Here is a 23,499-nt window from a genome sequence, read left to right on the forward strand (position 1 = left end):
GGCTTATAGTTGTATAGATAGAGAACTGTGAAGTAAAAAAGAGGTTTAGATGACTTCCAGATGAAACAATCTCTTGTTTTCTGTGCCTCAAAAGGATGACTACTAACTAGTGGCTTATATGAGTCGATGGGTGATGGTAGAGACAGTGATCTCCAGTCTGAAGACTCAATCTAATTCTCTGCTAATCCTAATATTAGAAAGTCCTTTCTCACCCTCCTATTGCTCCCCTTGATGGAAGTAGTTTACTTGTGCTAGTACTAACTTTCTTTCAGAGCTTACTGTTCTCCAAGCTCTGCGCTTAGCTTTATATATATTGTCGCACTTTATCCTCAACAATAATTTGGTGAGCTAAATATTCACATTATCCTAATTTTATAGATAGGAGAGTGAGGCTTAGTATAACCTACTTGTCCCAATGTACTCAACTGGTAAAATTAAATCCATGTTTAAGATTCATGTCAGACTGGATGTTAGAATGTGTACTCTGAACTATTACTGTCGCCAAGGTTTATGTGCCTCAGTGATGACCACTGGCTCCCAACTAGTTCCCGATTTACAGTTTGCTCCCACCTTCAACCCTCAATACCCTGCCTCACTGCCTAAAACTAGCTAGGCCTACAGTCTGGCGCAGAACACCAGGCCAGTGTTCAGAATTCTAATTTCCTCTTGTGCTCACCAGTGAACTATGCCATCAAAATTCATTCTAAATTCCTATAAAACATGTCCACTTCTCTTCACCTCTCCACTGTAATACCTATCCTAGTTGATTTCCCTTCTATGTATAATCGCCCTTTCAGACCACAGACAGGATGAGTTATTTTATTAAAATAATTTAATTTTATTCATTTTTATTACTATAAAAGAATTGCACGTGCTTAATTAAAATGGCTCATAAGAGAAAATAATAGTGCAGAGCCCCCTGCTTTACAAATCCAAAGCCCTGCTCTCGGCAAGCAACCACTTTTGATGCTTTAAACTACTTCATGATTGAGATACCTCAGCATTTAAAAACAAAATACTTTACTAGACAAAAATTCAGAATTTCTGTGTTTCTGAAATTTTCTCTATTTATTAAATTTAAACAAAATTGACACAAGGAGAAAACCAGTGGTTTTTCCAGATGTAAAAGTATATGAACAGATTTTATTTGTTGAATTTATTATAACAAAGTCAGATCAACAATGTCAAATGCATTAAATGTCAAAAAAGAGAATAAATTTTAATTCAAGATTCTATTACAATGATAGAATAAAAATTAATAATTTCTCATAGTTAAGAGGCAATAGAATGTTGTGATGTCAAGTTTGAAAGTTATATAACAATAAACAGGAAAGTGGAATCTCACAGGCCAGTTTATTACAAATAGGCTACTCAATTTTATTCTAGAAAAGTAGAGGATAAATATAAATCTTACTCTGTAAAAAAAAAAGTTTCTTAATTTCTTTAATTAACGGTCAAATATATTTTCCCAACATTTTATTCATATCTTATATGTAATGAGAGGTAAGTGACTAGCTTAGTTAACTGTCATCTCAGTCTTGTGTTACTTAAGAATTCAGTTTATTATTCTTTCAAGTTTCCAGCTATTCATAATATATGTTCTCTGACTGTTACTTTAATTTTAATCAAGAAAATTAGACAACTCAGGTTTTAAAATTTATATTTCTACAGCTTATACGTTTCTTTCTTTATTCAGAACTTTTATATATTCATCTATCAATTATCTGCACAATTGTGCCATTCACATACACACTCAGACACACACACACATCTTTGCCACCTTTCAATATAATTACATTTTTATTTTCTATTTTGTTAAACTTTGAAACTTTATGTAATATATATTTCACATTTTTTACATTAATTTAATTTTAATTAAATTATAGAAAATACCTTATGATCCCCTTTTTATGAAGTGAAAGACAGCCGATTGCCTATACGTCTCTTCAACTCTCCAAAATTTGCTAAATTTATAAACTTTGTATCTGACCTCAAAATATAAAAAAAATAAATGTTTATATTACTATGACTCTAAAAATAACATCCACTTGAGAATCAGGACTTCTCCTAAAATTGCACCCTTATTTGTTTTCCTCCCTTTCCTTGTTTTGATTCCCTGACTCTATTAACTGTTTCTCCTGGAAGCACCTCTTTAATAAATTGCTTTAAAATAAATCTTCATCTTAGGATCTGTTTCTGGGGAAACCAACCTAAGATAGCATACATGCAGAACACAGCAAATTAGAATTTGCTAAGTTTGATCTAACCCATCCTATCCTTCAAAAAGATAAAAACAACGATTAGTTTAACAGTATTTATTATGCAAATCAAGTACATATAAGGACATATATGTGTATATTTCAACAATTTCAATATGAATGTGAATATATATTTCAAAAAGTTAGTTCAAAAATAGAATTAAAAGATAATGTGAATCTTTCCATGACTTCTTTGAAGAACTCACATATATATTATATATATATATAAAATATGGATATATATATATATACACACACACATACACATATATGAATAGTAGAAATGATTTCTAGAGTGAAAATATTTATAGAGTGAGTTGTTAGACTGGCACTTTCTCTTCCCTCACCATGGGATAAGGTGGTGGGAGTCGGGAGTTGTAGTGCATGTTTTTGGTACCTACATTACATACCTTTGCTCTAATTATGATTTTAGGTGCATATAAAGTGAGTGGTTCTAACTCACATCATCAGTCTCTCACTTCCAGTGAGAACCACTACCATTTCCACTCTAATGTCCCAGTCCTTCTCTGAAGCCTAAAACCTTATGAGAAGTCACCAGCAGCTTGCTAAGACCACATGCAAGAGCATCCTAGATGTAGAAATGGTTAAAACCCCAGGGGTAACCCCCAACAAATGGAGTCTTTAATTTAGTGCATAAACATCTTTTTTCATCCTTCAGATAGACAATTCTGGAAGGTCATCCCTGGGCTTCTCACATGTCCCAGTGGAATCAAGCCACTGTTGCTATAGCAGCGACCTTCATCATAGACTCCTTGTGTTGACTTTTCCTCCTTGCCTGTCTCACCCTCCATATTTCTTCATGCCCGCTTCCTTGGATCATCTCTCAAATAAAGTATCTGAAGCCAAATTCTTATCTCAGGCTCTGCCCTCCAGGGAATTCAAACTAAGATATAAACACTCCCATCCCCAATTAGAAGACAATTAAAAAGGTATCTGAGGACCACTCAGAGTTCGGTGTGTAAGTCCTAGATTGTGAGGGACTGGCATGTGATACATGCCTGAAAAAAAACCCCTAACATTGAGAAGATGGCTGGATCTCCTTAAGTACAGCCTTTGCAGTTGCTTGCCTCTTGTCCCTTCTTCAATTCTAGTACTGGAGGAGCCAGGAACAGCCTAGTGAGTACAGGAGGGGAAGTGGCAATGGGAGAAATTTCTGGAGATGCTGGCCATACACTCCTGCCTTCTCTTCATAATGCAAGCTTCTGGGTTGAGTTAGACAAAAATTGGAGTGGGAGGGGGGCAGGAAAGTGATATTTTATTTTACTTTTTTAGTTTTTGTGTGTGTGTGTTTTTCTGGTGGCTGGCTGGTACAGGGCACTGAACCATTGACCTTGGTGTTATACCACATTCTAACCAACTGAGCTGACTGGCCAGGTTAGGAAGGTGAAATTTCAAATGGGAAGTGATTCAAACTTTGATATTAGACTACATTCTTTATATTAGAAAATATGAGAATGTGTGTTAATAGTCGAAAAGGCCCCAAACTGTAAGATAGTCCCTGCTGTGGACTGAATGTTCCTCCAAACTCATTGAACCAATTTTCACTGTAATAGAGTTAAGAGGGTGGAAAATTCAATTATGGCATTTGAAAGGTGGGGCTGTCAAGAGGTGATTAGATTGCAAGTACTTACTCTTGTGAATGGATTGATCCATTGATAGTTTAATGGGTGGTAATGGGTGTGATTCTGATTGCTTTAAAAGGAAAGAAAGTGAGAAGCTTAGCTCTCTCTTGCTCAGTCATTTCACAATGCATCACTGTAGAGTAACCACCAGGAAAAAGCCTGTGCCGGATGTGTTCCCTGGACTTTGGGCTTCCCAGACTCTGAAGCTGTAAGGAATAAATTCTATTTATTTACACATTATGCAGTTGCAGGTATTCTGTATAAGTGACACAAATGTATTAATACAGGCCCCAAATTTCATTTAGAGGTAAAGTAGTGACTGACAAAGTGATTTTTGAAGGAGCAGCAATGAGAAAAAAGTAAGTTGCCTTTTGCCTGTATTCTAATAAGCTTTTTCAGAAATTGTTTTAGTTGCATAACAAAACGTATACTTACCTATGATATTTATAATTGCACACAACAAATATTACCACTTTGATGGTTAAACTTATTTTTCACGTTCTTATAAAATATTTTATTATTAATCATTTACATACAAATAAACGTATATGCAAAATAAACTTACAAGTGATTAATCTTAAAAGCAAATATAAGCACAAGACTAGATGTATAAAGACAAGGTAATAGCGCGATAGTTAGATGAATACTCGTAAGAGAACATAAGCGAAACAGAGTCTCTGGGATACAGTCTGGGTATTACAAGAGCCCTTCTTTTAGTAGAAATCAGTAAGAAAGCCATGAAGGAGTCTCAGCTCTTGGGTCCTTTGCAGAGCAGACCACTGAGGATCAAGGTGGCACCTGTCGCCTGTCTGATACTAATAAGTCCCGGACCGTCTTCTATGTTTCTAGCCATTTCCAGATGTTTCATCTATGCCAGTATCCCCAGTAATCCAGGCGAGGTAAAAATGAAGCAGGTCTTTCAGGCAGTGCCCCCCAAAGCTGGGGAAAACCAGTCATTCACTCTACTGTCCTTTTTTTCTGAGAGGGGAACTCATCGGCCCGGGGCCTCCCTCTTGACACTGAGAGATGCCAGCCTGGGGAATGGGATGACGCTGGCAAATTGAAACTGTTCTTCCTCCCCCTTTTGTGTAGGTATTCTTGGGTTGTTTGTCACACTGTGTTTGCTGTGGTTTCTTAACTGTACTCCTGAGCTCTCGCAGAGCTATTTTTGTTTGTGGATAGCTGTCCAATTATTATTCTTTATGGAGGACAAAGGCTGAGATCTCCTACTCTGCCATCTTGCTCAGCAATTTTATTTTTCTATACTAGCAGCAAACAATGAACAAATTAAAACAGCAAAAATTATACTTATAGTATGCCCAAACCTTCAATATTTAATAATATATTTATTAAAGGCTCTGCAAGACCTCTTTACTAAAAATTATAGAACACTGCTGAGAAGAATTAAAGACCTAAATAAATGGAGAGAGATATACCGTGTCCATGCATTGGGACACCCAATATCATTAAGGTGTCAATCCTCCAAATACTGATCTATAAATTCAATGCGATATGGATTAAAATTCTAGAAGTACTTTTTGTCAAATAGACAAGGTGATTCCATGTGGATATGCAAGGTAACTAGACATAATAATAAAAGAAATTTAAGAAAATTAAGAACAAAGTTGGAGGATTTGCACTAGATAACTCTAAGACTTACCATAATGTGAAATTAATCAAGATAGCATGGTATTGGTGAAATGATAGAAAAACAGATCAGAGGAACAGAAATGACAATCCAAAAATAGATCCACAATGTATATTGGATAAATCCAATATATTGGATATATATTTGCTAATTGATTTCGTAAAAATGTTAAAGGCAATTCAATGGGGAAAGGGTTTTCAGCATGTATTACAAGAACAGCCACATACACGTATGGAAAAAAATGAGCAGTGACACTTGCCTCATTCCATACACAAAAATTAACTCAAAATGTATCATACATATAAGTGCAAAATAAAAACTATAATATTTCTAGAGCCAAATATATGAGAAAATCTTTGTAACTTTAGAGTAGGCAAATATTTTTTAGATTGGTACAGAAGCACAAACCATAAATGAAATAAAAATTACATATTGACTTCATCAAAATTTAAAACATGCGCTCTACAAACAAACAAACAAACAAACAAAAAACCCAGGACAGTGAAAGAGAAATTATTTGCAGTACATGAACATGAGAACAGGCTTGTATATGGAATGCATATAAAGAACACTTGGAACTGAATAAGAAGAGAATGAGCCTAACTTTTAATAGGGGAAATATTTGAACAAGTATTTCAAAAAAGAGGTACACAAATAGTCAGTAAACAGATAGGAAGATGCTTAACACCAGGAGTCATCAGGGAAACACAAATTACAACAAAAATATCTCATCATACAACCATTAGGTTGGCTAAAATTAAACAATAATACCAAATGTTAGGAAGGTTTTTGAGCAAGCAGAAATCTTAACTTCAGACATGATACTATACAACTATACAACCATTTTGGAAAATTGTTTGACAGTTTCTTAAAAATGTAAACATATACCTAGTATATGACCCACCATACCACTTCTTTGTATTAACCTAAGAGAAGTAAAAACATATATATATATATATGTATCCATGCATGAACTACTTGAATGTTTATAGACAACAGCTTTTTTCACAAAAGCCTCGAACTGGAAACCACTGCTAAGTCCTCCAAGAGGGGAATAGATGAAAAAGTGGTATATCTATATAATAGAATACTACTCAGCAACGAGAAGAAACAAATTACTAATACATTCAACATGAATGAATCTCAAAATAATTATGCTGAGAGAGAAATCAGATCCAACAGAGTACATACTACGCGATTCTAAGTTATAAAACTTTAGAAAAAGCAAATAAATTAATCTATATTGTCAAAAAGCAGATCAGCAGTTACCTGGGGCCAGGGGCAGAGGGAAGCATGGACTACAAATTCACATGAAGAATCTTTGGAAGGTGATAGGAATGTTCTCTCTTCTTTTAAGTCACTGAAATAAATAACAAGAAACACTACTATTAGATAAAATCGTTTTTTATTCTTTCAGAGCAACTTCATCAATCACATTGAATTATTTTTGCATTCAAGAAAGTTAAAATTAAAATTAAATAAATAATACCTGCCCCTACCTTATTTACTTATTTTTTGACCCTCTACTTTTTCTTCTCCACAACTCTGTTTTTGATCTCTCTGTTCCTTGTTAGAAGCTAGTATAGAAAGTTTAAGTGATTTAAGTTAAAATCCTTGAAAGTTTTGTAGAAGTTTAAATGATTTAAGTTATTTGGTGACTGCTCTGTTTGACACAATTATTAAATTATTATTTTTTCTTTTTATTTTTTGGCATATTAAGTTAATGCTAGACCATAGCCCCTTCTCATTCTGCTTTGAAGATGCTGGAAGAAATACTTCATGAAAGTAGACATCTTTGACTGTCACTTATATTTCTGAAAGCATAGGACAGTGTCTGGCATATATGATGTATTCAATATAATTTCTGAATGAGTGAACGAGTGAATAAACGATATGATTAATGCTCTAGGTTACTATTTCTAAGAAGATGGTTAAAAGTCTTATTTAAAAAAATGTAACATGAACATGTTTTCATAATTGAGGAGAGGAGTGGCAGTGTCTGTAGCTCTATTTTCTAGCAGGAAAATGACACTATTATTTCTATCACTCTTCCTGGAGCTGACTTACATTGTATTTGAAAGAGTAGAGGATGAAGATAACAGTAAACAGATAGACGAATGATTTAAAGTAGAGAGACTCAGCGTGGCAGCAATATGTAGCTCTATCTGTCTTTGGCAGATTGTATCAGACATCAATAGAAAATCAATGATATCCACTAAAAATTTACTAATGTACTCTGAATAAACATAATGCTAAAAAGCTCTAGTAATGAGGGCCATTTCACAGGAAGCAAAAATCCCAACACCAAAAGGAGCAAGTGCAATATGTCCCATAGACTAAAATTCAGTCTATATGACTATATGACTGGTGATGATGTTTAAGGTTTATATCTAGTCCCTCAGTGAGAAGGAATCGGAGTCAGCAATCAGAACCTGGTGTTTATACTTCATTATTTTTTAATTTCGAGTGTACATAATAAAGTCTATGCAGTCCTTATTCCTGTGTATTCATTAACACTCTGACTTATGACAAGTTCTCCAAAATCAGAGTCTTAGCAATTCTTAGGCAAGTGATTTGGTGAAGGAGTGACCTCAGGAGAAAACTGTAAGGATAAGAGAGAAGCAAGACAAGGCAAGGGGAGACACCAGATAAAAACGTGGAGTCACCAAAGTGTAGCTGCAGTGTGACCCCACGGAGATCACAGGAGCACGAATGGCGCCTCAGAGTTGTCCTACCTTGCAGTAATAGGGCATTTTTTTGGTTGTTTTTAAATCACTGTGTCATTCAGTTGTTGGCTATGGGTCAGCCCGGATGTGAGAGCATGTACTCCCAGATATTTTCAATCAATTATGTTCCCTTCGGCCAAGAGCAATTCTCAAAGGAATATGGCTATGAACATAGCAGCCAGCTCTTAAAGAAGCTGGAGATGTGTTCACTGACATGGTGAGGGAGATCCAGGAAAAGCACAAAAATGTCTACCTAGCTTCAAAAAGTCCCAATTTATGGTTATGTACAGCTACACCGAATCTGTTGGCATTGTGGTTCTGATACCTCATATAGGATTCCTGTTTAATGACTGATTTCTGTCTTAGTTTTCATACATTATACAAGCAAGGGGCTTCATGAATGAGGTGGCATTTGAACCTTGAAAAATGGCCAAAATTTTAAATGACTAAAATAAGGAAAAGGGCTTTTTATACAGAAGGAACAGAAAACAGAGCAGGGAAAATGCAGAATTTAGTTACAAGACAGTGTTTTTTGTTTGTTTGTTTTTGTTTTTATTCATTTATTTTAATTGACACATTGTAATTGTACATGCTTATAGGGTACAATCTGATGTTTTGATACATATGTGTGTTGTATAATGATCCAGTCAGGGTGGTTAAGGTATCCATCACCTCATGTATTTATCATTTCTTTGTGGTGAAAACGTTCAAAAGCTCTCATCTAGCTCTTATGTGATATACAAAACTTTTTAACTACAGTCATCCTTCTGTGCAATACAACACCAGAACTTACTCCTCCTATCTAATTGTAATTTTGTACCCATTAGCTAACCTCTCCTTGTTTTCTCTGTCTCTCTCCCCTCCCCAGTCTCTGGTAAGAACAGAAGACAGTGTGTTGATTGGTTTGCCTGATGTATTGAGATTATGGGAGCAGATATTAAAGATAAGAATTGAGAGTACATTAGGTGGAAAATAGAACAGATGTTAAGGCTTTGAGAGGCAAGCTGATGAGAGGGGTAATTAGGAGCCACTTGCAGACATTACGAATGGCAGTACAGTAACAAGGGATTTAGATGAAAGAGGATTTTCCTTTTCGGCAGTGTCTTCTACAGAAGATTGCCCCACGAGAAAGCAATCACAGTGATCGAACTGTGTTTGTTTTCTTCCTACCCTCCTTCTTTTGTTTCCCCAGCCAATAGCTTCTCATGACACCCCATTCCCTTGTCCTGTGTGTAGGCTAGAAGAGAACTGAGAGACTTGGAAATTTTTTAGAATTATAAAATAAATGGTATTGTTCAGGAAGTAAAATATGCCTGAGGGAATCATCTACATTCCAAGATATATTTTTATCGAGTTGGATTTCAACAGTTCCTACTGTTATTTAGAAGAATGAGAATAAATATCACTGAAAAGTCACTAAAGTGTATGAGGAATTTTTTAAAAAAACCTTTTTTGTGTGCATCACTTTGGGTGATACAGAGCACAAGACTCCTGGTATCTAAAGCAATAATCTCAAGATAATGGTCTCCTATGGCCCCAGGAATCTCATTAAAGTCTTCATGATTCTGAGCCCCATCTGTAAAAAATGAAGATGACCCTTCCTTTTATGTATAGGAGATGTTAAATTCAGAGGGGACTCATCACAGGTATTCAAAGAGAAAAGTTGCCTTAAAATTTATCAGTGAATTATGAGATTTGTGAAATCACAGGAAGACATGCAGAAAGCCATACCTGAGTTGTGAGACTGTAAATTCTTCTACACCTTAATTTGCCTCATGATTTTAAGACACTGGAAGGTGATTCTCCTTCCTTAGAAGTGGAAATTTTAGAGTTTTTTGGGTTTTTTTTTTTTACTCTTTACAATGGACATCACCTTATATGTTCTAATAGTCAAGTACTTGTGTTTATAGCTTGTTAGAAGGTATTGAAGAAACTATGGCACAGGTAATCTGGAAATTAAGAAAGTAGTCAATTCCTTACTTTTGGTGGAGAGGAAACCCAGAAAATTGCATCAAGGAAGCTTCGAAGAACTGAAAACAAGGAATAGGATGGCGAATTCAAGGCAAAACCAGGTGTAGAAAGAAAATAATCTGCTTGGTCAATACAAACAGAAGGGCTGATACAATGTTATAGACATCTTGTTCTCCAGTGGCACCAGGGTCACTGGGAAGAATGGAAATAATGTCACATTGTCATGTCTTCTGTCATTACCCTACTTGAATAGTATGAGAAAAGCAGAATTTACCATCAACACATATGAAAAGGAAAGGGTCATAAAAGTTAAAGGTTCTCAGCCTAAATCATTGAGAAAGATTATGCCATCTACACATGCCCTGTTATCCAGGAGATTTTTCATTGGAGAGACATGCCAAGAACTTGTGGTGGGTGTAGGTGTGTGGCCTGAGAGAGGCCTTTCCACACTCCACACGCAATAGTAGTTATGCACTCTCACATCACAGAGATCCTGCCTGTCTGGTTGCATGCTGTGTTTCTCATGCATAGAATTGCTTGGGACATCATTTACATTTAGTCAATATATGTTGAATGAATTCATGACTTCTGAAAGTTATGTAACCATTCTTTACCTCAACTTCATGTTTTGTTAAATCAGAATAAAAATTCATCACATAGACGTGAGGCTCATATGAGACAGCGCTGTTTAACAGTAGCATAACGTCTGGCACACTACAGGTATTAAGTAGGTTACCTGGCCTGACCCCTCTTATATTCTTTGTCCACAACTGCAGTGCAAATAGAAGACAGGAAATCTTCAACTAACAATATAATTGTTTTGCCTTTTGTTTTTGTGGATCCTTTAGAGTTATTTCCAGCCAATGTTTCTCTCTCTCTCTCAGCCCTTCATTTCCTATGTCTGCTTCTTGATACTATATTTTTCTATTCACCTTTAACAGTGACAGAAATTAAAATAAAAATTCTATGGATAGTCTTCGTATCACCTTTCTGCCCCAATCTCACATTTCTTCTGTGGGGATTTTACAGTTCCCAGACCTGCACAATCTTCATTTTGTGAATAATCAACAGTTTATGAAGCATTCCTGAGTGCCAGGGTATTACTTGATCACAAAAAGCATTTTAAAATGTGGCATCTCAAAATCTGATGGGTGAAATCAAAGAACTTTTATTTATATTTTACCTTTCCCTTGCAGAGGCAGAATGGAGAAAAAGATAAAGAGTAGAATACAAGAAGATTTGGGGCACACTCTACGGTGTTTATATATATTCACATACCACAATCATTGTCCTCAGCACTCAGAATTCTGACTTTGACTTCTGCCAGGCACATTGAAGTCCTTTTTCTTAGGTTCTCTCGGAGTTGCCTTACATTTGTTCAGGGCTTTGAATTAAAGTGTAGGTGACATCAGTGCATAAGGAACTTTTTACAATCACCTCAGAGTCTTGACCAAGTGGACCTCTGCACCATTGGTAGAAAGTGAGTAGAACCACCAGGAAGATGGTCAATCACACCACAGTGAGCACATTCCTTCTGTGGGGATTTTCCAGTTTCCCAGACATACATACTTTTCTCTTTGTGGCAGTGTTCTTCTCCCATGTGACCATCCTAGCTGCAAATGTGTCCATAATGGTGACCATCAAGCTCAGTCACAACCTTCACACCCCCATGTACTTTTTCCTCTGTGGTCTGTCCTTTTCAGAAAGCTGCACCACGATGGTGATCATCCCCCGCATGCTAGTGGACTTGCTATCGGAGAGCAAGACCATTTCTCTTCCTGAGTGTGCCACGCAGATGTTTTTCTTCTTTGGCTTGGCAGCCAACAACTGTTTCATCTTGGCTGCCATGTCCTATGACCGTTACACTGCCATCCACAGCCCACTGCACTACCCAATCCTGATGACCCGAAAGATCTGCTTTCAGCTCATGATGGCCTCTTGTGTGGTTGGGACAGTAGTGTCCCTGTGCATTGTCATCATAGTATTTAACTTGTCTTTTTGTAACTCCAGCACCATTCAGCACTTTTTTTGTGACATTGCCCCTGTGGCTGACCTTGCTTGTGATTACACTTCCCATCATAAAGTGGCTATATTTGTGCTCTCTGCCTTTGTGCTGGTGGGCAGCTTTATTTTAATTATGATTTCCTATGTCTTCATTGTGTCCACAGTTGTGAAGATGCCCTCTGTGAGGAGAAGGTATAAGTCCTTCTCAACTTGTTCCTCCCACCTCACAGTTGTGTTCATTCACTACGGATTTGCTTGTTTTGTCTATCTGAGGCCCAAGAACAGTGATTCATCCCATGAAGACATGCTGATGGCTGTGACATATACAGTTCTGACACCTCTGCTTAACCCCATTGTTTACAGTCTAAGAAACAAACAAATGCAAATAGCCCTGAGGAAAGTACTGGGCAGTGTTATTAGATTCTCCCTCAGTTTACAAGTAAAAGAGCCCTGAATATTCAAAAAGTTGACCTAGCACTGATAATAAAAGTGGAGAAAGTGGAGTACTTCCAATAAAAATCATCGCTTTGTGTGCAAAGCAATTAAAGTATTGTATAATTCTCTAATATGTCCTGCCATTTTCTTACAACAAGGAAGATGCAGTTTTAAAATATTTTAAAATGTCACAGTGTGTGTGTGTGTGTGTGTGTGTGTGTGTAATCATATGCATGCAGTAAAAATATTAAAAATGCTTGGGAACATTTTATTTTTACGATAGCAGTTGCTTTTAGGGAAAAAGAAATTATACTGAGAGAAAAAAGGCAAGGAAGAATGAGAGGAAAAGAAAAAAAAGGAAGGAACAAGGGAGAGAGGGAGGGATAGAGGAAGGGAGAAAAGGAGGGTGGGAATGAAAGAAGGAAGAGATAGAACAAGAATGCAGGAGGAGGTTCTGCCTGCAGGAGGGAGGTGAGTGAGCATGACACCTTGGTCCCAGTAGTCTAAACCATAGGGGAGTTGTGCTGCCCTTGCAGGCCTCGTTCCTGGTGTGGGGAGATGCTGTCTGCTGCACTGATTGCCATTTTGGGATCTGGGCCAACATCCTAGTGACCAATAGCCCCAGCAGTACAACAGCCCGGATGCTCCATCATTACATTGGGTCACCTGCACCTGAGTCTACACATCATCCTGTGTACTGGGAACAGGTGATCAAGTGCAATGAGGGGGCCACCCTCAGGAAAGAGAGGGTTTCTGTGTGTACTTTCTCAGAGCCAGAAAGCCAACTGATTGAGGCCAGCATCCCCACCTTCCTTGGTGAAACACCTTTGCAAACCTCACAGCCACGCTGAGCTGTGCTGTGGCTTTAGCAGACCACAGAAGATCCATGCCCTTCAGCAGGAAGGCTGTGAAGGACCCGCCCACCACTGTCAGGGGCACACCCCCCCATGTGCAGCACCAGTGAGCCCTCCCAAGGCTGTCTGCCTCAGCAGGGGGCTGCAGAAGACCCAGCATCTCTCTTGAGGGCATAGTGGCTTGCCTACAGCCTCAGTTACCTTGTTCAGGGCAGCTAACCCCAGCTGAGCAGCTGAGGAGTGACCCAGTGCTTCTCATGGAGTCGCAGGGGGGTGCCTACAACCGCAGTGGCCTTGCCCAGAGTGGCCTACTTCAGCTGAGCAACTGCAGAAAACTCTAGCATCTCTCTTGGGCATGCAAGTTCCCATCAACGACCACAATAACCTTAGGCAGAGTGGCCCACTCTGGCTGAGAAGTCACAGAGAGACCCAAAATTTCTCTTGAGGGCACAGGGTCCCACCTATGACCACAGCAACCCTTCCTAGTGTGGACATTCCAACTGAACAGCTACAGAGGGCTCCAGAATCCCTCTTAGAGGCACAGGGCCCCACCTGAGACCCCAGCGACCTAACCCATAGTGATATACTCCAGCCGAGGAGCTGCAGAGTGACCCAACATTCTTCTTTAGAGTGAAAGGTACCACTAAAAATTGCTAGCACCTAGCCCAGTGTGGCCCACTCCAACAGTGGTGCTGCAGAGGAAACCCGGTGTCCCTCTTGAGAGTGCAGGGCCCCATCCACAAACCCAGTGACCTCATCTAGAGTGGCCCACTTCAATGGTGAAAAGTTCAGAGCACCAGCATCTCTCTTTGGGACACAGAGTCCAACCCATAGCTCCAGCAACCTCACCCAGTGTTGCCCATATCAGGTGCAGAGCAGCAAAACACTCCAATGCCTCTTTTGGGGGGTACATGGCCTAGACTGAAGCCCCAGTGACTCCAATGAGTCACCCACTGTACCTGAGGAGCTGCTGAGCACCTCATTGTCTCCCTGAAACTCCAAGATCCTGATCTCAACCCCTAGAAATCCCAGCCAGGGTTGTCCATTTAAGCTGAGGAGCTGCAGAGAACACAGTACATCTATCAGGGATATGGGATCCTGGCCAGAGTGCCAGTAAGCCTGCCCAGAATAACCCACTAAAGCTGAGGAGCACCCCAGCACTTCTCTCAAGAGCTCAAGACCTTGCAAACAACCTCAGTGGCCCAGCGTCACCCATTTCTGAAATGAGCTGCCAAGCACCCAGGCACCTAGGCCACACTGGCACTCTCAGACAACTCCAGCATTGGATACAGTTGAAGTAATTGCACAGAGACTACACTATTGCATCTACCTAGAATCAAACCTAAAAACTCTACCCAATTGTCCCAATATAGCACATTGACTGGAGGTAGTCTCTCCACTCAAAAGCTACTCCAGAATGTTAGAAGAAGCAACTGTCCTACCACATACACAAACTTCAAAGTAAGGATGGACATTTATGTTGGTTACAACTCTTGGCTATTGCGAATAAAGCTGTGATAAACATGGAGTGCAGGTGTCCCTTCCACATGTTGATTTCCTTTCCTTTGTGTGTATCCCCAGTGGTGGGATTGCTGGGTCATATGGTAGTTATATCTATAGTTTTTAAAGAAGCTTTTATTCTGTTTTCTGTAATGACTTTACTAATTTACATTCCCACCAACAATGTATAAATTTCCCCTTTCTCTACATCTTTACCAGCATTTTAAATTTTCTTTCCTTGTGAAAATAGCCAATCTAACCAGGGCAAGAAGATATTTCATTGTTGTTTTGATTTGCATTTCTCTGGTAATTATTGATGTTGAGCATTTTTTTCATATACCTGTTGGTCATTTGTTTTTCTTCTTTTGAGAAATGTCTATTCAGCTCCTTTGCCCATTATTTAATCAGATTATTTTTCACTATCGAGTTGTTTGAGTTCTTTTTGTATTCTGGATATTAATCCATTTTTGGATGCATAGTTTTAAAATATTTCTCCCATTCTCCAGGTTGTCTTATTGCTTTGTTGATTGTTTCCTTTGCTGTGCAGAAGCTTTTTAGTTTCATATAATCCTATTTGTTTATTTTTGCTTTTGTTGCCTGTGCCTTTGAGATCTTATTCATAAAATTTTTACCCAGTCCTATGTCTTGAAACTTTTCTTCTGTGTTTTCTTTTAGAAGTTTTATAGTTTCAGGTCTTATATTTAAGTCTTTAATCCATTTTGAGTTGATTTTTGTGTATGGTGATGGATAGGAATCTGATTTCATTCTTCTGCATATGGATAACCAAATTTCTCACCACCTTTTATTGAAGAGACTGTTCTTTCCCTAAAGTATGTTCTTGGCTCTTTTGTCAAAAATAAGTTGGTTGTGGGTGCATGGGTTTATTTCTAGATTCTCTATTCTGTTCCTTTGATCTATGTGTCTGTTTTTGTGCCAGTACCATGCTGTTTTATTTACTATTGCTTTGTAGTATATTTTGAAGACAGTGAATATGATACCTTCCACTACATTCTTTTTGCTCAGAATTTCTTTAGCTAATCGGTCAACAATTTACTATATAATTTGAAGTAGTTAATTGATAGGATTTAGAATGTTCCCCACAAAAAGAGGTGACAAATGTTTGAGGTGATGGATTAGATAAATACCCTGATATGATCAGTGCACACTTTATGAATGTACCCAAATATCACATTGTCTTACATAAATATATACAATAATATGTGTCAATTGTGGATAAATAAATTATAAAGAAAAAATATTTAGATACAAAAGAATATGTAGAGATTATCAGAAACAGGGGGGAAAGAATAATGTTATTGCTTAATGGGTTCAGAGTTTATGTTTAGGATGATGAAAAAGTTTTAGAAATAGGTAGAGGTAGTGTTCACAAAGCAATGTGAATGTAATTAATTCAAGGTAATTTTATGCTTAAAATGCTTAAAATGGCAGTTCTTATGTTATATATATTATACCCTTTAAATGAGACAGGAAAAAAGAAAGAAAAAATAATCTGAGCAATGTACACTCATAGGACTGACTGGGTAGAGGCATAGGGGAAAGTTCCTGGGCTGATGTTAGTATTTCATGTGATGAGAGGTGCTTGATTTACACAGGTTTATGCATTTCCTAATACATAATGACCATATACCTAGTATCTGCACATTTAACTTTATGTAAATTTTCACCAAATTGCATAAAATAAAACACATCAAAAGTACTGAACTCTAAATATTGACATATGTGCAGAAGTATTTATGGAGAAGTGTACTAATGTTTGCAATTTCCTATGATATGTATCATAAATTAATATAGATTAATAGATAGATAAAGGTACAAAGATGTACGTGATAAAGCAAATCTATTAAAATCTTAATGGATGGCATAATGCAATTTCCCAGAAAATGTATTAGCAAAAATTCCAGTTACACATGCTCTCTCAGGACTTTGTCACTGTCCCATCAAAAACTGGAATTTGTTTCCCTCTCCTAGATCCTGGGCAGTACTTTAAGTCTGCCTGAATAAAATAAATGCAGTACCAGTAAGGTAGGACATAAGAGGGGATACAGCATCCTCTAGGCTCTCATGGAATGTTCACCCATGGAATCCAGTCACCATGCTGTAAATAAAGGATAAATCCCCATTATGGGTTTCAGACAACAACCAGCATCAACAACCAGATGTGAGAGTGAACTGGATATCAGATGTACCTGTTATCCCTATTAAGCCCTGCATTTATGAATATAATTGTTTTATTTTTATTAATTAATTAATTATTATTATTATTGGTTATGAAAATTCATGAGATACAGAGCTGATTGTTTTAAGCCACTGTGTTTTGGAGCAATTCATTATACAACAGTAGATACTCAGAAAAATTGAGAGATTGGATATACCATTGTTAACAATTATTAATAATTTCTTCAGCATAGCTTTATGTATTAAAAATTTCATGATAAAATGTTGAAAAACTTTCTGGGTGGTCACGCAGTATTTGGGGACTTTAGTTACCGTGAATTTTCTGCTTCAGCAATGACTTCTACATAAGAATTGCCTCAGGAGAAAGCAGTGACGACAATCTTTCTGTGACTTCATTTCCCCCCCCCCCCAACTTTCCTCTGAGTGACTCTGTTGGCAACAGCCACATGTGATAGGCTCTTTTCCTAGCTCTGTATATAGGGCAGAAGAACCTGCGTGGCTTGGCAAATGTTTAGAATTATAACATGAATGGTATTGAATATGAAGTAAAATATACCTAGAGAATAATCCACATTGCAAAACATTTAAACAAGTTTAATTTCAATTACTTGATTTGTTTTCCAGATAAATATGAACAAACTTAATTGAATAATCATAATGCTATGTCAAAATAAAAACAGTGTTTTGTGTATATCACTATGAATTTTAGATCCACAGAGGACAATCTTCTGGGTGTCTAATGGAGAGGACGAAACTAAGTAATATCAAGGGCCAACGGTCTCAGGTGGCTACAAAACTCTCATTGGAATGCTCTTCAAACTCAGCTCCAGCCATAAGTAGTAAAAAAGACAATGCACTATTGACATAAGAGAATCTGTCATTTCAAACATAAAGTGAACTCATCAAGACACTAAAGGGCAAAATGACTTAAAAACTACCCCTAAATGATATTACAGAAAGAACTCCAGAAAACTGCATGAATTGTGAGTTCTTCGTACAGCTTAATATTTTCTCATTTTAAAGAGATTGGAAGTGACTCTTCTTTGGTATAAGGTGGGAATTTTATTTTGTGTTTCTATTTATCATGTATATTGTTCTCTATCCACTGACAACAAAGTAGCTGTGTGTGCTAGTAGATAGTTATAATGTGCTGAGGATACTAAGGGCACAATAAGACTGGAGATATGTGCTGTTGTTGTTTTCCTATTCCTGGTATAGTTGGCACACAGACGACAGCAATGAGAGGGGCTTAGAAAACTGCAAACTGAGAATAGGACTGCAAACTCCAGACCAAAGCAAAGTGTGCTGAGAGCGATCAACATTGGCAGATCAAGCAGAACCTGGCACAATGTTACAGATATTTTGTGAGCAGGTAAGCATTGACGGGCATCTGTAAGGAAGAGATTTTCTCTCATAGCCCTCAGAAGGAACCACCCCCGCCAACACCTTGATCTTAGACGTCTAGCCTGCAGAACTAAGCGAAAATTTCTGCTGTTGAAGCCACCCAGTTTACGGTATTTTGTTATGGCAGCCCTAGCAGAGTAATACATTTGCATATCTAGTTTTCCCCTCAAAATTCACTATTAGCCTATTTACTCCTTCCATGGGAAGGTGAATGTAGGCTTGGAAAGATAAGGGGATGCCCCTGTAAAGAGAGAAAAAGAATATCAGGAACGGCAAAAAGCATTTTCCCCATACAAAGTGAGTCAACACGTAAGGATCAATGATAGTCATAATATCTCTGTTGGGAACAATCAAGAACTTCTTTCATAAAATTTTTTGGAAGGTTTATATTTACTACAAATTGTAGATTACGACTTAGAAGGCAAAGATTTGAACTGAGAGGAAGTTTAAAATATTCTGACCTATTGTGTCATAAAAACATCCTTAGTCTGCAAAAACTTCAGGAAAATTTTCTTCTTCTGAAATGGATTGGGACTTATGAAGTCGAAGACATTTCTCAAGATTCTCTAAAATGCTCTATAGCAGAGTATTAGAAGAGATTGGAAGCAAAAGGGCAAGAGGTCGCCCTGTGAGGGTGATGAGATCATTGAATATAATAATGGGTGGCGGTTATATGAATTTACATATGTTCAGAAATCGTCAACCTGTACATTTAAATTGTGTGTATGTAAGTTACACTTTAATAAAGTTGTTTTTCAAAAGACTGCAAGAGGGCTCTTTCTTTCCCGTGTTAACCTGAGGCTACAGGCTGTGGTAACAGTAGCGTCATCTACGTACCCACGTCAGCCAGTGCAGTTTCTTACTTATTTCTCAAAACTGTGGCCTACTTGCCTGTTGCAGCTCCCCTTGTTTCCTATATATTTGTTCATCATAGTACTCTTCATTCCTTCAACACTATCCTTATATCTGCATTGGTTTTCCTTCTTAAAAACTCTTTTGTTTCTCCTTTGGATGCAAGTCTACTGAAGACTAATTTTAAATATTTTAATCAGAAAAATCCTGTGTTGCATCTTCATTTTTCAGAGATATTTTGTTTGGGGTAGAATTCTAGGTTACCACTTTGAGCACTTTTAAGACTTCATTGGTTTCTTGCTTCTATCATTTCTTTTGAAAAGTCAATTTTCAGTCTTTTTTTGGTCTTTTTTTTTCTTTTTTGAGGGAATTCAGTAGTTCCCCCTTATCCATAAGGGATATATTTCAAAACCCTCAGTGGATGCCCGAAACCATGGATAGTACCAAATCTTCTGTATACACTGTTTTTTTTTTCCTATACATACATACCTATGATAAAGTAAACAACAATAATTAATAATAAAATAGAACAATTATCACAATAGACTGTAGTAAAAGTTACATGAATGTGGTATCTCTCTCAACATCGTAATATTTTCGGCTGTGGTTGACTGCAGGTAACTGAAACCCAGAAAAGTGAAACCACAGGTGGGGGAACTGCTGTATGTCTTTTCTCTTCCCCTGGAAGCTTTTAACAGTTTCTTTTGTTTTTTGGCCTCCTGTAGTTTTTTTATGATTTGTCTAAGTGTGGCTGTTGTTGTATTTACCATATTTGGAATCTGCGGAGTTTCTTGAATTTGTAGCTCATGGTCTTTCATGAGTTTGGAGATTTATCAGTGACTATTTCTTCAGACATTTCTTCTACTCCGTTATCCTCCTCCTGTTTTCTTGAACTTCGATTACACATGGATTAGATCTTTTCACAATTTCCTGTGTATCTCTTGCACTGTTTTTGTATTTTTGATCCTGTAATATGTATGTTTTCTACCAATCTGTCTTTCAGTTACTAATCCTCATCTCTGCTGTGTCTGATCTACTGTTAAACTCATCTACTGAATTCCTCATTTATTTTATTTTTCATTTCTACGATTTCAACTTGATTCTTTTCTTTATATTTTCTTTCCCTTTTTCATTCCTTCTTTGTTTCTTTCAAATTCAGCTCACTGGTGTAATTCTTCATTTTATTCCTCTATTTGAAAAAACATTTTTTGGCAGTGCCTGACTTTTGTACCCATTTGGTGCCATTTTGGGTATAACATAATTTTTAAAATTGAATGATGGGTAATGAGGATTTAAAAAATTGTGAAAGCTCTAAATAAGAGAGAATATCTTTCTCCAAAATGGATTTTATTTGGGTTGTAGGGGAGCAGAAAAATAGAGTACTGGATTGATCTTTTTGAGGAAATGGAATTATTGTGACCGAAAAAGTCATTTACAGAAAGAAACAACTGATGTCTCCACGTACAATATAACTCCTAAACTTGCATGCTAATAGAGTGCAAGTGCTATTTCCAGCATGGGTTGGATATTGAGCTGTGTAGGGGATGATGTATTATTGGCTTGATCCTATTTCTAGGTAAGGTGTAACCCTTCAGGAGTCTCAAATAAAAGCCTAGGATGTTATAGGTACCCTCCATCTTAGATGGCCTGTCAGTCAAACTCTACCAAATCAGCACTGCAAAGGCTAAAATCTCTGCTCAGATCTTCAGCCTCCCACAAGCTGCTTTCTGCTTGGTGTTTTGATGTCCTGCCAGCCCATGTGCAGCTTAGACATAGTCAAATTTCTTAATGGGAAGTTACACATAGAATTTGGGCTTACTTCCCTACAGTTTCTTCCTTTGTAGGACCTTGGACTCACAAGTCTTAGCTGCCTTAGCGTTTTTGATCTCCAGTCTCTATGTACCCATCCAAAAGCCCCAGGCCCCAGCTTTTTTCTCACCTTCTATTCCTCATGCTATCATTTCTGAGGATCAATGAAGGTTTCACTTGGGGAAATGACATTTAAACTGAGACAAAAAGGAAAATAGGAGTTAATTGGCCATTGGTAGCTAGAAATGCAGTTGCAGAAACTTTGGTAAGTGGGTGGAAATAGTGATGTGGGAGGTTGACCTAATTATCCTCAGATCAAAGTACAGAGAAGGCATTCAACAAATATCTATTTGTTAAATATTAACTCCAATTCAATAAATATTTATTAAGTGTCTCCTATATTCCTAGCGCTAGGTTATGTACCAAAGATACAAAGTTGAATGTGTCACAATAATGAAAGAAATGTTTCCTCCAATAGAGTGCATCCCATTCAAGTGGTATGGACAAAGTGTTAGAAGCCATGTTTCTTAACAGCAGTTTCGCTGACATTTGGGCAGGACAATACTTTTTTATTGTGTGTATGTGACTGTGTATTACAAAACATTCAGGATTTCTGACCTCTACCCACTCTATGTAGATAGTCCTCCCCTGTCCTTGCAATAGTAGAGAGAAAAAATCCTACACATTTCCAAACAACTTCCTAGGAGGTTCAATCCCAAATTGGGAATAACTCTTAGAAGAAATACACAAGAGAGAACAATTCACTCTAACGGAGTCTGGGAATTTCTCAGAGGCCTTTTGGAGAATGAATATACATGTAATTGTACCTTTAATAAGTAAGATCTAGGCTTACTTATAAACTCACAAATTGTGCTCCTCTCAGGGCAGATGGTAGGATAAATCAGGAGGTATGGAAGGGGAGATCAGGCCTGGCAGACTGCATCAGATGCAGCATGCATGCCAGGAAAGATAACCAAGTATTCTATTAGCCATTTGGGCTCCACATGCATATAACTTTCAATAGCAAAGATTTTTACAAGATGTGCTTCTTTGCCCAGAAAACATAGTAGGCTTATGACCCTCAATCGTATAGCAGATTCTCATGATTTTCTGGTGGGGCAGACTTCTCCCTTGGTAGGAGTCTGGGATTGTTTTTTACATTCCGGGCTTATTTTCTGGTTTTCTTTTGTGTCAATTTCCTTTTGTCTCTGAGAATGTCATCCTATTCTCATCCTTCAAGTTAAGCTGATGGTGAGAGAAGTTTCATTCTTGCCTTCTCCTAAAACAGGAAGACCATCACAAATGGTGTGCACCCATAAGACAATGCTCTTCTCAAATGGCCATGCCTTCATCATCACTGGCCTTATCTTACTCCTGGTCTGCTGCAATTTCTAGACACTTGGGCCTCTTCTCAAGGCACACGCACTTGTCAGAATCCTTCAGATGTGTGGCATCCAGGCCTAAAAGCCTCAGCCTTCATGGGCCTGACAAGAGCAGGACACAGCAGGATATCCATTTTCTCCCTGAGTTCTGGGCACAAAGGAGCCTTTTACCACCTGAATCATGCTCTTGGCTGCTACTACTTTATGGCCATTTAAATATCAGAGCTAAAATATTGAATTTGTATATGGCCTTATGTATTATAAATTATTATGCATTATATGCATTATATATTTATAAATTGTAAAAAGAAATTAATTTATGCATTCATACATGTATTTAGATTAATTCACTAACACATACTTTCTGACAGAAGTTCTTGGAAAATTGTTCTTTAGTTTCAGCATAAAAATAATATGCTAAAGAGATGGGGCATATGTATAGACAAGATTTTCCTTTGTTTTATTCACTTTTATCTATATAATTCATCAGAATTTTCTTCAAATGTATGAACTTTTCTAGGCCGTTTTATTTTCACCTACTTCGTTCACTGACTTTTCTACTTTATTACAAGAAATTTTCTATTAAAATCTGCAGAAGATGACAGCAGTGGTGCACAATGTGTTCAATCAATTCAAACACGAAATGAGATCCTCTTGGGAAAACACCTGTGATGTGATTGCAACACTATATTTTTCCACCTAGCCTTACAAGCAATTTAAACATTTTTACTGATTTGCACATGTAGATCAATTACAGCTTGTTTTTTCTTCTTATAGTCAATTTTGAGTAAACATATTACACTATGTTGTAAGTAAC

At 37.4% G+C, this 23,499-nt stretch overlaps 1 protein-coding gene across 1 annotated transcript; it reads left to right on the top strand.

The window, feature by feature from the left end:
- The first annotated feature begins 11,747 nt into the window (after positions 1-11,747).
- Positions 11,748-12,704, top strand: LOC134376391 (olfactory receptor 10T2-like). The gene has a single exon (XM_063094967.1). It carries the CDS (start codon positions 11,748-11,750, stop codon positions 12,702-12,704), a length of 957 nt encoding a protein of 318 aa, XP_062951037.1.
- The last annotated feature ends 10,795 nt before the right edge of the window (positions 12,705-23,499 follow it).

The sequence above is a fragment of the Cynocephalus volans genome, chromosome 4, assembly GCF_027409185.1.
Source record: "Cynocephalus volans isolate mCynVol1 chromosome 4, mCynVol1.pri, whole genome shotgun sequence".
Classification (NCBI taxonomy): domain Eukaryota; kingdom Metazoa; phylum Chordata; class Mammalia; order Dermoptera; family Cynocephalidae; genus Cynocephalus; species Cynocephalus volans.

Excerpts from the sequence above, each read along its gene's own strand:
- LOC134376391 (XM_063094967.1), top strand. The coding sequence starts at position 11,748 with ATGGTCAATCACACCACAGTGAGCACATTCCTTCTGTGGGGATTTTCC.